We start from the raw sequence: 14,576 nt of genomic DNA, 5'->3' as shown, positions 1-14,576 counted from the left end.
CCCTGCTCCTGGGTTTTGTTACTGGGTTTCTCTCCCTGTCTTACCAGCCTCAGCTCTGTGCTCTGCCATCCACACGCTCTACACTCCAGGTACACGGAATCTGTCCTGGTTTCCAGACACACCCCCGCTTTATGCCTTTCCTCCAGCTGTTCTCTGGGCTTGGAATGCCCTTCCTCTGAGCATCTTGGTCAGGGCCCAGCTGAGGAGCGAACCCAGACATGCACCCTCTCCCTGGGGCATGATTCAGCACAGCCCCCGCCCTCTTCAGAGGCAGACACTCTTCGCACATGGACCTCCTTGTCAGCTCCCTTCTCCTGATTGTGTGTGTGTGTGTGTGGGTGGGTGGGTGTGTGTCCCTAGCTAGAGTGAAGTGCCACAGGCCACGGCCATAACTCATCCATCTTTGCATCCCCAGCACAGTCCCTGGTACATCTGTGGTGCTCCTTAAGTGCTGGCTGAACAAGAGAGTGCTTTTATTGAGTATGATGGGGAGGCAGCTTAAGATGGAAGCCTTTTGTGTGCTGGGGCTCTTCCCAACACACGGGGAATGGAGCCACTTGCCCAGATCATTCGGGCACACACTTCTGTCTTGTGGAATGGTTCATATTATTTAGATGTAAGGGTGATATTTTGGCCTGAAGGATATGGACCTTTCATCCAATTTGTTGGCTTTTCACTGGTATCTTGGCCTCTGAGTTCCTCGCACACCTCTTTATTGAAGGAGATGCTAATGACAAGTGCTGAATTACTCCAAACCATCTTAGCCTCACAGCCCAACAAAATCTCAGTGAAAGATGGAAGGGCTCACTCTGTGACTTATTTCAAAAATGACTGTGAGGGCTTCCCTGGTGGTGCAGTGGTTGAGAGTCCGCCTGCCGATGCAGGGGACGCGGGCGGGTTCGTGCCCCGGTCCGGGAAGATCCCACGTGCCGCGGAGCGGCTGGGCCCGTGAGCCATGGCCGCTGAGCCTGTGCGTCTGGAGCCTGTGCTCCGCAACGGGAGAGGCCGCAGCAGTGAGAGGCCCGCGTGCCGCAAAAAAAAAAAAAAAGACTGTGATCTGAAAGATCTTCGAAATTATATCTATGAATTTGCATCTTTTTTGCTCTACTTTATAACAGGCAAAAACTCACAAATTATAGGTGCTCTTTGGGGCAAATGTATAATGGAAAAATAGTCTCGGCTCTGCCCAATACTCATCATTTTCCTGAGCTGAGGTTTTCCGTCAATGTCACAGGGTTTCAAATAATCACCAGGAATCAGAATAGTCATTGCTGGGATTTTAAAATACCCAGCCTCCCCAGATAATATCCATTTGGATTACTTAAAAAGACAGCTGGGGCAAAGGTAATTACTTCTACCCTCTTACAGGATCAGATATGGTTTTTCTGACTCTATAAGTGGAGCTGTCCAAGGTTGAGGAGGCAGTACGGTAACGTGAATTCCTTAGCTTCTCCATCCCTCTTCCTTCATCAGACCACCTTCCATAAACTTCCCATAAGCCTGTTGCTGCCTGAGAATCTTGGAGCGAGGAAGAGTTTGAGGAAGGGATGGGCTGGAATTGGTATTTTAGCTAAAGGTAGGTGCAGAAGTAGATTTTTAATGGCTTAATTTATTTTCTGCTATTTTATTTTCTACCATACATGACATCTATAGGTACTGTAGGTGCATTCCTGCATACTTTCCTGCATTCGTTAAGCCATCATCTGGCACGGTACAGACACTGTAGTTTAGTGAGTTACCATATGCTTTACTCAGGGATTTCAAGAAGTCGAATACACGCCACTTTATATTTGAGCTGCCCCCATTGCTGGCACTTGCATCGGAGCTATCTTTCCCCTTCCTGGAGGCCACTGGAACTCCACCCATTGGTCCCACCATCCTTCACCCTCAGCCTGCTGCCGCTACAGCCTTTTCCTGGTATTCAGGGACCTTCAGACTCTGAAGGTAGAACGGGCTCCTAAGGGTCACTCACCCAGTCGTCTACCTCCTCTTTGGCATCACTGCCAGATCCAGGTAGAACCGGTGCTTGCACGGCTCCCATGAGGGGGAGCTTCCTCTCTCCCAAGGCAGCCCCTTCCGTCTTTGGATGGTTTTGACTCTCGTTGGTTAACACACGAACCGCTGAGTGCATCCACAAGCCTGCTATTGTTGGTGGGAAAACGGGATACAAAGATGAATAAGACGGCCCTCACCCTTGACAGAGAGCAGAGCCAGATATAAATAATTACACCAAAATATTAGAAGCCTGCTATATATAGCAGGCAGGGGAGGTGTGTCCAAAGGTGGGGGTATATGAGGAAGTGCAGCGTGTTTGGAGAAAATCGACAATGTTCATGTGGTAAAGGGTGCGTGGAGGTGGCAGCGGAGAGAAGAACTGGCAGGACGAGTGGTTTAGGCTTCATTCCGTGCGTCACAGGGCCAGATGCCACTCGGAGGCGGGGGGGTGCCAGGAACAGCTCTCTTGCGGGGGAAGGACAACTGGGTAGGGGGCAAGAGGAATTTCTGTAACCAAACTTAGGAGCTCCCATTTCCACAGATGACAGGAAAAAAAACAACCCACTCTTGACACTTGAAGTAATTCAGACTCTTTAAGGTTTGCACTTAGACCACGTGGACTCAACCTGTGGCCTTCTTCTCCTGGCATGATCTGAGTACTGGCTTGGATGGGGTACGGATCTGGCTCTGCTGACCTGTTGTTGTGGGGTATCAAGACCTGCTCAGCCATCATCCCTGGCTACCAGATCCCCATGGCCGCCGCGTCCATCTGTTCCCCAGCCACGGCCCTCTTTGGCCTGTCTCGGCCACAGCCTCTGCCTCACTACCCCCCTCCCCACATTACAGGTGTGCCACCCAGCAGTCATGCTGATCTCAAGTCCCAGCTACCATCAGTGTTCCTTGAGAGGGTCCCCAGGAACGTCAAATATGTCCCCCACGATTACTGGAGGGCGGTGGGAGGGAGCCACATTAGGCCCTGTCTGACCTGCTCGCCATGTTGGCACGGGGCCTCTGTGGGACCATTTCCTCCCAAAGTTCCTCGAGGTAAACTGTACCAGCCCCTCTGCTCTGGGCTTCCTAAGGGGGTTTCTTACTTGCCTCTGCCCCCGGGGGTTTGAACCTGAGTCAGGGCAAGACAGAGGACTTGCTTATATTCTCTTGCTTCTGATCCCTCTCTGGGCTTTTCCCTCAACCTCAGGAGGGGCTGTCTTCTTCCCCGAGGGCAGGAAACTGCCCCTGTGTTAATTTCATCTTTCCCCACTCCAGGGCTGACAGTTCAACATTCTATACCCTGAGTCCACTGAACCTCTGGTTCTTGATCATCAAAGGGACACTCCTGGCATTTAGAAAACCCTTTCTGCAGTCCTCAAAGCCTGGCTCTTTCAAGTGAAAGCCTTACCTTTCATAACTATTCTTTTGGAAATGAGCCTTCAGAAGAGCTTGTTTGAGAAGTCAAAAGCTGAACACAGTCTCCTGTATCTGCAGCTGCATCTGCTCTCCCCTGAGGTGATGGAGGTCTCAGCATCAGTGAGAAGAGGGCTTCAGGACAGACATCATCCCCAGAAATGAAAATGACATTGGATGATATATCAGAAATGTATTCTGCTATGTAGAACGTACTCAGTCTCCCTAATGGAGTTTTTTTGTTGGTTCACATCCTTTTGGGGCCAGCTGGGGGAACTCCATGCTACCCTGAGCTGGTCAGGTCTGTACTGTTCTCTTAGAAAGGGCTCCCTTGGTGGTCAGGAACATTGGGTAAGAACGGGAGGCCTGACAGTCTCAGATACCAGTCTTGTCTGTAAGGAGTTCCAAGAAAGGAAACCCCATACGCTTTAGACTTGGAAGGCTGCTAGGAAACATGGCGAGGTGGGCTTTGGTGGGTTGGAGAGGAGGGAGGAGGGGGCTAAACTGCCTGATGTGTCAGTAACTCAGTGATGGGTTATGGCATGGGGCGAGTATTACCTTTTTAAGTCTTTGTAAGATCTGAGCTGTGAGCAAGCTGCTTCTTTCCGAAAGTTGTCATGAGGGGCCTGGTACACACAAGTGCTTGTCAGGTGTCAGTGTGTCTGCAGATCCCTGCAAGATCTTGTTCAGGTGCAGATTTGCGTTCAGTAGGTCTGGTGGGACCTAAGATTCCCATTTCTGATGAGCTCCCAGGGTGTTAGCTACTGTAGGTTCATAAAGCTCACTTAGAGTAGCATGAATCCAGACCAGGGATTCCCCCAGGGGTTACTCCCAGGTTTAACTGAGTCAGCATGTCCTGGGGTGACAGTTCTTCGACTGCCTTGTAGAGCAGCAACAAGCATTTACCGGTGTTTTTATTTCTGGGTGAATAGCCTCTGGTGAGCTAAGAGAAAGTTACTTTCCTGATTTGAGGAATCAGGAAAACCTCAAGTTCTAGTTGTTGGGTGTAGAAACAGATCCAATATTTTGCTAACTCTAAGCAATTGATCATCCGATTGTTGCATAACAAATTATTGCTGCAGTTAGTGACTTAAAAGAGCCACTTTAGGGACTTCCCTGGCGGTCCAGTGGTTAAGACTCCATGCTTCCAATGCAGGGGGCACGGGTTCAATCCCTGGTCAGGGAACTAAGATCCTGCCTGCTGCACGGCATGGCCAAGAAAAAGAGCCACTTAATTTTGCTCATGATTTTGTGGAACAGGATTCCAGTAAGGGCTTGACTGGGTGGTCCTTGCTCAGGGTCTCTGAAACGGTTGTAGTCAGACACTGGCCCAATTGGGCTGGAGGTCCCTGATGGCGCACTTAAGTGGCGGGCAGTGGGTGCTGGCTGTTGACAGGGAGCTCAGTTGGGGTTGACACTGGTTCTAGCCTTGGAAGCCACGCGGCATCACTTATGCCACATTTTATTTGTTATAAGCACGTCACGAAGGCCAGCTCACATTCCAAGGGACAGGAATCGTGCCCATCTTCAATCCACCACAATTCCCACCTCCAAATTGAATAGTCAGGTGGCATTTTACTTGCTCTCGGAGCGCAGGCATAAGACTTACATGTGCCTTTTCATGGGCACAAGGACCCTTTCTTGTGGTCCATTGATCTACTCTGCTGATTCCTCACCAAGGGAGAGCCACGGTAGAAATCTGTTTGGGGCCCAGGTAGAGAAGGCCAGAGCGTTCGTCGTGGAAGAAAGGTGCTCAGAAATGGAGTCAGCAGCCACATTTGGCTTCTATCCTCTAATCGAGGTTCATTCTGAAAGTCAAAAATCACTTTATATGAAGCCGGAGATACCGAGGGCATGAATTAAACTTTACAGCCCTCTGCTCTGCTTGTCAGACTACATGTCAAAATTCTCCAGCAAAGATGGAGCTTAAATGAAGTGGACTGTAAGGTCCACATTACTCATCGTCATTCTAATATTGCCTACTACTGTTGAAAGTTTCCTTCATTAACATGTGCTTTGCTGCTTCTTAAAATAGTTCCATAACCAAACGCCGCAGTTCTGCAAAGCATGATGAGAAAGGTTCTTTGATCATGCTCATTACTGAATATTTTTAGCAGAGCAATAATTAGGATTTGGAGGAAGCTGGGTGCCTCATTATGTCAGCAGAGGGCTTGGCTTCTTTCAGGGACCTACCTCCCAACCAGCCAAAGCAAATCTCTCCCCAGCCCCAACTTTCAGTTACTCAGCCACAGAGACTTCACCCTGTGGCTTCAAAGAAACGGTGAGCTCATGTCACCAGTGTCTGAGTGACTTGCTAAAATCAGTTAGTGGCTAGAGAATCTCCTTAACATTTCAGCCGGCAGTGGTTGTGAGTGAAATGCCTGCCTATTGAAAGACGGGATATCCTCCTCACCAGGAAGCTCCCTGCTGCCCTCACCAAGGTGAGGATGCTGTCTCAGGCCCCCTGGCTTGGGACCTCTCAGGGATCTTTGCCCACTAGAGCCCCGTGCACAGTTGGGTGCTATTTATCTCCATGCCTTTATATGTCGGCACCCTCTACCTTCTACTTAGTTTTCTATTTGAGTCCGCTTTCTTAGAAGGTGCTAAAAGAAGTTTCTGACCTCGGGGCCAACCCCAGCTCTGCCCTCTGAGCCACAGTATATTAGAAACTGGATGCTTTGCCTGTGACAGCGGGGCCGCCCTGCTGCTGATACTGTCAATGTGCAGATGGTGGCGAAGGAAAGCTCCAAAGGGACGCCCTGGTTGGGGCTAGAAGGCTGACAAATTCACCACTGTCCATAGATCCGAGAGAACTGGGTTTGGAAAGGCACTTAGACATCAGTGTTCCTCTAGTCACTCATTCAACAAATATTCCTGGTGCCTGCTTGTCACCCAGTGCTGAGGATACAGACGAGAAGAAGGCAGGAGCGCTGCCTTCCCTCAGGCAGCTGATAGTCAGGTGGAAAAGGCAGTTATGGAACAAGCTGTCTGGGAATATTTGAAGGAAGAGAGCAGTGGACCATGGGCGAGAATTGTAAGCAGGAAGACCCAGTCTGGGGTTTGAGAGATTTCCTTGAGGAAGTGATGCTAAAGGTGAACCCCAGTGGATGGCCGGGAGTTAACCAGGTGGAGTGTATGTGGCAGAGTGAGGGGAGGGGGCAGCCCTTGGAGGACACTCAAGTCCAGGGCCGCTGGGCCAAGGCAGGGCCAGCCTGTCGCTCAGCTCCACAGAAAACAGTGAGAAGAGCGCCCGCTGCATCTGCGGAGCACAGCGCCCGCTGCATCTGCGGAGCACAGGGGCCTTGGCTTAGGGAGTGAAGGGGGAACGCGGGTCTGAGATGAGACTGGAGAGAAGCACAGGGAAGAGAGAAGGCAAACTGCCTCAGAGTCAAGTTAAGGATTGAATCCAAATACAAAGGACGGTAGAAAGCCAATGAAGGATGTTGAGCAGGTATCTGACTTATATTTTGAAAGACTGCTCTGCGGCTCTTGCTACGTGGAGAGTAGATTGAGGGGACAGAAAAGCGACATCCCTGGAGACTGGTTTTGAGGCTCTTGCTGTAATCTGAACAAGGTGGGGTTAGATTGGTTTAGATGGAGGATGGAGGAAAGTGGGTGAACCAGGGAGACATTTAGGAAGTAGATTGGTGAGTAGAAGGAAATTGATTGGACGTAAGGAGTGAGGGAGAGGGAAGCGGCACAGGTGAGGCCGAGGTCATCTTGTGCAGCCACCTCATTTCTCAGCTTCAGAGGCTGAGGTTAAGTAACTTGCCTTCTGAGGCTTGAGTGACTTGCCCAAGTGTACAAACGGAGGACCCAGCACCCTCGTCCCTAGGCTCTGTCCATCATGCTGTCTCATGCCTGATATCTCTGACTGAGTGACCATTATCATATTAGAAAGATCTCAATTGCCAACACATCATTTCAGTTGACAACAGAAGTGCAAGCATAAACCAGATTCTTTTCAAAATTTTAATTTTATATTGGAGTATAGTTGATTAACAATGTTGTTAGTTTCACGTGTACAGCAGAGTGATTCAGTTATGCATATACATGTATCTATTCTTTTTCAAGTTCTTTTCCCATTTAGGTTATTACAGAATATTGAGTAGAGTTCCCTGTGCTGTACAGTAGGTCCTTGCTGATTATTTTAAATATAGCAGTGTGTATATGTCAATCTCAGTCTCCCAATCTATCCCTACCCCTGGTAACCATAAGTTCATTCTCTAAGTCTGTGAGTCTATTTCTATTTTGTAAATAAGTTCATTTGTATCATTTGTTAAGATTCTGCAGATAAGCGATATGATATTTGTCTTTGTCTTACTTCACTTAGTATGATCATCTCCAGGTCCATCCATGTTGCTGCAAATGGCATTATTTCATTCTTTTTGATGGTGGAGTAATATCCCATTGTATATATGTACCACATCATCTAGCAGCCCCTGGGCATGTCTTTCAATCAGAGACAACAAAAATAGTCCACCCTTTCTCTTATCCTTCACTGTAATGTGACGCAGAACTCCCAGGGGAAGAAGGGGAGTTGCTGTGATCTAATTCGTTGACTCGGTTGTTATTCTCCATTCACTTATTCATTTAATTTGCATTTATTGAGCACTTGCCATGTGCTGGACACCAGGGCACTGAGCTGGGTGCTGGGAATGCAAAGATGATCAAGGCACAACCTGTGCTTTCAAAATGTTCCGTTTCTACAAGGAGAAGGATATCTAAAATACTTTTGTTAATGGAAATCAAGTTTATATTCTAAGTGCTGTGGTTTCTGCCTGGTGATGTCAGGAAAGACTTCGCAGAGGCATAGCCTTGAACCCGGACCCTGTAGGAGGAGGAGCAACTCTGCAGACGCTGTGGGCAGGGAAGGGGGATCTGGGGCAGAAAAGAAGGGCGTGGCATGAGCAAATGTCGGGAGACAGGTGAGCGCCTGGTGCATCCAGGGAATAGGTCTAGGATGACGAACACACAGTGTTTATGGCAGGGAGGGAGTGTCCGGAACTGAGCCTGGCAGAGTCAGCTGGGGCCAGATGTGAAAGCCTCACTGACCCACCTAAGAGCTGCCACTTTGTCCTGGAAAGGAGGGCCATTCAAGAAGAGGGGTCACCGGGGGCCACCTTAGTTGTTTTTCTTTATTCTGTCTTTCCTATTGGAACAGGAATGTTTGTTCCAACGCAGAGAACGGAAGGCATCTCAACATCAGACATCATCACCAGGATTGTCCGTGACTATGATGTTTATGCCCGACGCAATCTCCAGAGAGGGTACACAGCCAAGGAACTGAATGTCAGCTTTATAAATGTAAGTGTGCCACCCCGGACCCTCTGAGGTCCAGCACGTCACACTACTGCGAACACTGTCCATTAATCACTTACTCTACGCCACGTGGGATTCTTGATGTTTGACATTTGTCTCATCCAATCCATGTAACAGCCCAGTGATGTATTATTATCCCCGTTTTGTAGATGGAGAAACCAGTGTCCAAAGGGGTAACATGAGTTGACCGAGGCCCACAGGTAGCGAGTGAGCTTCACATTTTCTAAAGGAGCTGCCTCGCCTCCCTCTCTTCACCCCAACCTCCCCCTTTAGCGTTCTCAGACTCGGGTGAAGGATTTCCGGGAGATCTGCCCTCCCAAAAGGCAAGAGTTGTCTTCTGCTCAAAGGGAAGGAAGGAGGGCAGAGGCAGTGAAAAGCTAAACCCAGAGGAAATGCTTTCTTGTTTTAACATTTTACAACTTTCATTTTATTAAGGCCTTACAGATGCTCATTAGAAACGTTAACAGCCGCTTTTTTTTTTTATTGTCCAGAGAAATTACAGCTGCTTAAATAAAGCTCAAAGTCTCTGGCTTCCTTTTGTATTTCTGCCGTTTTGTTCCCACAGAGCTGCTGTTAGTTTAATAATAGAGCAACTGTTAAAACAATGTTTAAAACAAGCTGTTAAAAGGCAAAGAGGGCAGCCCAGTTGCTGGAGGTGATGCTCGTGAGTCTGGAAGACCGTATTGGCCTGGACTCCGAGGCGCTCGTGGAGTTGAGTAAAATAACTCTCCGTACATACGGAATTTCCACCCCCCGAAACAGATACTGTCCAAGAGCGATTTTTCTACAAAACCAGATGCTTATATGTATGTGCAGCCAGTTATCCAGCAGCTTACACAAATCGATCATCCGTGCCTCCGAATGAGGAAGGGTTCAGGAATCAGAAGTCAGTCATTATTAGTTGTCCTCACGAGGCAGGGAGTGTTGGGAGTCCAGGCTCTGTGGCTTCGTACAAATTGGGCAACAAAATGGAAAATGTCGGGTTCAAGTGGCACCAGATCAAGTGGCTGAAAAGAATTCCGTCCAAGTGGTTATTTGGTATCTTATAGAGCATAAAGCCCTGGTTATTTCAATAAATTAAACTGTCTGTTCTTTTCAATTGAATTCAGTAGCCCATCCAAGCGTGTGGAGGCATTTCCAAAAGTTATTGCTCACGCTCTTTCAGCGGCCTGTGGATAAGCCGCTTAGCTCAGGGAACCGTGTAGTCAGCGTGGATGAGCCCGTTGCTTTTCTGTGACAACAAACCTGGCTGCGGCTCAGGGAGAAAATCTAATGTGTTGGATGGGCATGTAGATGAATCAGAACCTCAGAGGCGGCAGGAACCTGTCGCCCAGCCCAAGTCCCTGAATTCAGAAGTGAGGAAAGCTGAGCTCAGAGAGGGATGTGGCTAAAGTCCTTCAAGCAAAGTAGAGGTGGAGGCAGCAGCGGCCTCCCAGCCTTTTGGCTCGTGGTCCAGTGCTCACTCTAGTGTTCCGTGCTGCTCCTGAGAGCTGCATATAGATAGTAACCATGTATTATGTATAGCTGGCTGGCAGCACAGGTAGCTCACACCCCAACCTGAGGCTGCAGTAAGGTTTGTAAAGTCTACATCAGGGAATCCTGACCCAGTTTTGTAATATTGTACCTGGCTCAAAAAATTCTGAAATATGAAATAGACTTCAGTTCCATATAGTGAAGAAAAGTGATAAACCTTATTACCTCTCCAGGAGAAAATGTTTTATGATTGCATGGAGGAAAAGAGCCTTTGTTTCATCTTATTTTCATGGTTTTGATTCCATTCTCACCAGGTAACGTGATTAAATGCCTCTGCGGCGTAATAGTGATCAAAGAGCCAACACACACTGAAGCTTCTACTAAATGCCAGGCTTTGTGCCAAGCACTTTACATGCATTATCTTACCTAATTGTTACAGCACCCCTATAGGGTAGGGACGATAATTATCCCTATTTTACAGATGAGAAAACTGAGGTTTAGAGATGACACGTGACTTGCCCAACGTATGTGCCTTCCAGGCACAGAGGTATAGCAATGCTGCATAAAGGCTATGAACAAAATCCCAGTCCAGAGAAGCTATCAGAACAAAATCTTCCTTCGTTACCAAGGAAACTGATGCAGTTCCATTAGCTTAATGGCAAATATCGTGACAGTGACAATTTTAGTATGACACGTGGGTTCTGAGGCCCAGCCAATATTTCAACCAATATTGGTTTTAACAATGTCCCAGTAAAATAGGGAGCTCAGGTAGCTTCTGAGTGGCCATTCTATGTACAATTCGTATTTTTGTCTAAGTCTCAGGAGAATTGAGGGGCTGTATTCACCCAGTATCTCTCCGTAATAAAGGGCAAATGTATACTTTTGGTTCTTCTCTTATATAAGTGAATTCAACTCCAATATTTACAAGAAAGAGAACATTAAAACCACTTGTACTTCACTGTACACATTCAAGTAGACTAACGAGAAGTGACTTTTCTTCCGAGACGGCCTTCCTGTCAATCCAGCCCTTGGGAAATAGCATCCTGACTCTTCAGGTTAAGAACACACATGAGTTGAAATAAAATATGACCCTTCTGTGAATGACTGATCTCTCCCATGCCCTCTTGGATAAATCCATTTCTTTCTCCTTTAATTTTGGACCAGGAGAAGAAGTACCGCTTCCAAAACCAGGTAGACAAGATGAAGGAAAAGGTCAAAAACGTGGAGGAAAAATCAAAGGAATTTGTAAACAGAGTGGAAGAAAAGAGTCATGATCTAATTCAAAAGTGGGAAGAGAAATCGAGGGAATTCATTGGCAACTTCCTAGAACTGTTTGGGCCTGATGGAGCATGGGTATGTAATTATTTCACTTGGCCCTGCAGTAATGGGTGTTTTCAGTTTATCCTCCTTTCCAAGGAACTACTCAAGGGTTCCCTTATCTCAGTCCAATATGTGGCCTCCACTTGGAGCATGAGCCCGAATGACTTCAAGTCTATGTCACTTCCTTAGTTTCTGCATTTCCTCTCAGTATGGCATCCAGTAGTGCCCAAAGCCAGCTCTGGTCTCTATTTCTATTTCTTATCCAGAGTTTGAAGCCACTTGGTAGTCATTGAATGTCTGTTACCGCAGAGGTTGGTTCCGTAGCTCATCCCAGTCTCCCAGTTGGATGGTAAGGGTGAAGTGGGTCAGTGGCATCATGGAACTTGACCCACTTGTAAGTGGGTCAGTGGTATCATGGAACTGATGCCTCTTGGATCAACCAGAGGAGGAGGATGCAAAAGAAATGCAGCTGCCTTGATCGCCTTTGGTTGTCAGGAACTCCTCTTTCATTGGTTGGAAGAGAGAAAGAAGAGGTAGGACTGTCTCTGTACTTATCATGCCCTGATTTGCCCCCTTTTCTCCCCCATGGTATGTACGTGCTGGGATAGGCATAAAGGTGTTGAGGGACCGTGGCCATGATCTGAATCTTAAAACTAAGACAGAAAATGTAGACAGGGTCTCTTGCCTAAATTCTATATGGAATTCTGAGTGAAAATTATGGAAAGGGAAAAGAAAATTCTGGAAACCGCCTTCTACTCCAGTGGTATTTCTATTGTGCATGCACTTCCAGAGTAAATAACCAGTATTATCAGCAGAGTTAATGAGGGTTCTATGAAAAAGATAGTTTCTTAAAATTGAAGTATAGTTGATTTACAATGCCATGTTAATTACTGCCGTACAGCAAAGGGATTCAGTTGTACATATATATACATTTATTTTTAATATTCTTTTCCATTATGGTTTATCATAGGATACTGAATATAGTTCTCTGTGCTATACAACAGAACCTTGTTGTTTATGCATTCTATATATAAAAGCCTACATCTGCTAACCCCAACCTCCCACTGCATCCCTCCCCCAACACCCCCCCCTTGGTAACCACCAGTCTGTTCTCTGTGTCTGTAATTCTGTTTCTGTTTCACAGATAGGTTCATTTGTGTCATATTTTAGATTCCACATATAAGTGATGTCATATGGTATTTGTCTTCCTGATTTACTTCACTTAGTATGATAATTTCTAGTTGCATCCATGTTGCTGCAAATGGCATTGTTTTGTTCTTTTTGTGGCTGCGTAGTATTCCACTGTATACATATACATCATCTTTATCCATTCATCTGTCAATGGACATTGATTTCCATGGCTTGGCTATTGTGAATAGTGCTGCTATGAACATTGGGGTGCATGTATCTTTTTGAACTAGAGGAGTTTTGTCTGGATATATGCCCAGGAGTGGGATTGCTGGGTCATATGGCAACTCTATTTTTAGTTTTCTGAGGAACCTCCATACTGTTTTCCACAGTGGCTGCACCAACTTACATTCCCACCAACAGTGTAGGAGGGTTCCTTTTTCTCCATACCCTCTCCAGCATTTGTTATTTATAGACTTTAGTGATGGCCATTCTGACCGGTGTGAGGTGCTACCTCATTGTAGCTTTGATTTGCATTTCTCTGATAATTAGCGATGTTGAGCATCTTTTCATGTGCCTCTTGGTCATCTGTGTATCTTTTTTGGAGAAATGTCTACTTCGGTCTTCTGCCCATTTATGGATTGGATTGTTTGTTTTTTGTTATTGAGTTGTATGAGCTGTTTGTATATTTTGGAAATTAAGCCCTTGTTGGTCACATTGTTTGCAAATATTTTCTCCCATTTTGTAGGTTGTCTTTTCATTTTGTTTACGGTTTCGTTTGCTGTGTAAAAGCTCACAAGTTTAATTAGGTCTCATTTGTTTTTGCTTTTATTTCTATTGCCTTGGCAGACTGACCTAAGAAAACATTGGTACAATTTATGTCAGAGAATGTTTTGCCTATGATCTCTTCTAAGAGTTTTATGGTGTCATGTCTTATGTTTAAGTCTTTAAGCCATTTTGAGTTTATTTTTGTGTATGGTGAGAGGGTGTGTTCTAATTTCATTGATTTACATGTGCTGTCCAACTTCCCAACACCACTGGCTGAAGAGGCTGTCTTTTCTCCATTGTATATTCTTGCCTCCTTTGTCGAGGATCAATTGACTGTACGTGTGTGGGTTTATTTCTGGACTCTGTTGTGTTCCATTGATCCATAGGTCTTTTTTTGTGCCAGTACCACTCTGTTTTGATTACTGTAGCCTTTGTCGTATTGTCTGAAGTCTGGGAGGGTGATGCCTCCTGCTTGGTTCTTTTTCTTCAGGATTGCTTTGGACATTCTCGGTCTTTTATGGTTCCACATAAATTTTAGGGTTGTTTTAGTTCTGTGAAAAATGTCATGGGTAAGTCGATGGGGATCACATTAAATCTGTGGATTGCTTTGGGTGGTATGGCCGTTTTAACAAGATTAATTTTTCCAATCCAAAGGCATGGGATATCTGGAAAGTGATCGTTTTAAAGCTAACTAACTTTCCTTTTACAACAAAAAGGAACGATTCCATTTGATTTTCCTGATTTTAAGTAGCCTAGATTTCCTATTATGACGTGAGAAGTCTCTAACAAAATTCACTTTGGCTTTATTTTATTGATGGGCTGTCACTGCTGAGTCTCTGCTCATTTGAGCTGGTTCATTATAGGATTATCTAAAACACTCCAATAGAAAAAAGAACAATGTTTGAGAAGTTACAAGAGATGCCTTGCTTAAAGCCTAGCAGTCTCTAAGTGATTACAGAGGCAGCTGTCATAGGCCAACCATGTCTTGTTGGTTGAGTCTGAGAGGGGTGGAGGGTTTGCAAGGGGCTGCTTGAGCCCTTGATGACTTCTAGAAGGAGCTTGTAAGAGTGGGGGAGCTAAGGGTTGGGTTCCTTTTCGTTTTCCCTGGGTTTCAGCTCAGTTCACTTTAATTCATGGGACACTGATTAATGTGCTTGTATGTGCAT

General features: G+C 46.2%; 1 protein-coding gene across 2 annotated transcripts in view; it reads left to right on the top strand.

Moving 5' to 3' along the window:
• PCYT1B (phosphate cytidylyltransferase 1B, choline) overlaps positions 1 to 14,576 on the top strand; it is a gene marked incomplete at both ends in the record, with an annotated part of 160,957 nt that overhangs the window by 114,663 nt on the left and 31,718 nt on the right. For both annotated transcript variants that reach the window (XM_082681041.1, XM_082681040.1), the window contains 2 exons: positions 8,564 to 8,706; positions 11,359 to 11,547. In XM_082681041.1, coding sequence (XP_082537167.1) covers positions 8,564 to 8,706; positions 11,359 to 11,547 — 332 coding nt within the window. The remainder of the gene's footprint in view (positions 1 to 8,563; positions 8,707 to 11,358; positions 11,548 to 14,576) is intronic.

This window comes from Grampus griseus (assembly GCF_964374135.1).
Source record: "Grampus griseus genome assembly, chromosome: X".
Classification (NCBI taxonomy): Eukaryota; Metazoa; Chordata; class Mammalia; order Artiodactyla; family Delphinidae; genus Grampus; species Grampus griseus.
Note: the sequence above shows the minus strand (reverse complement) of the source record. Positions and strands in the feature narration are given on the sequence as shown.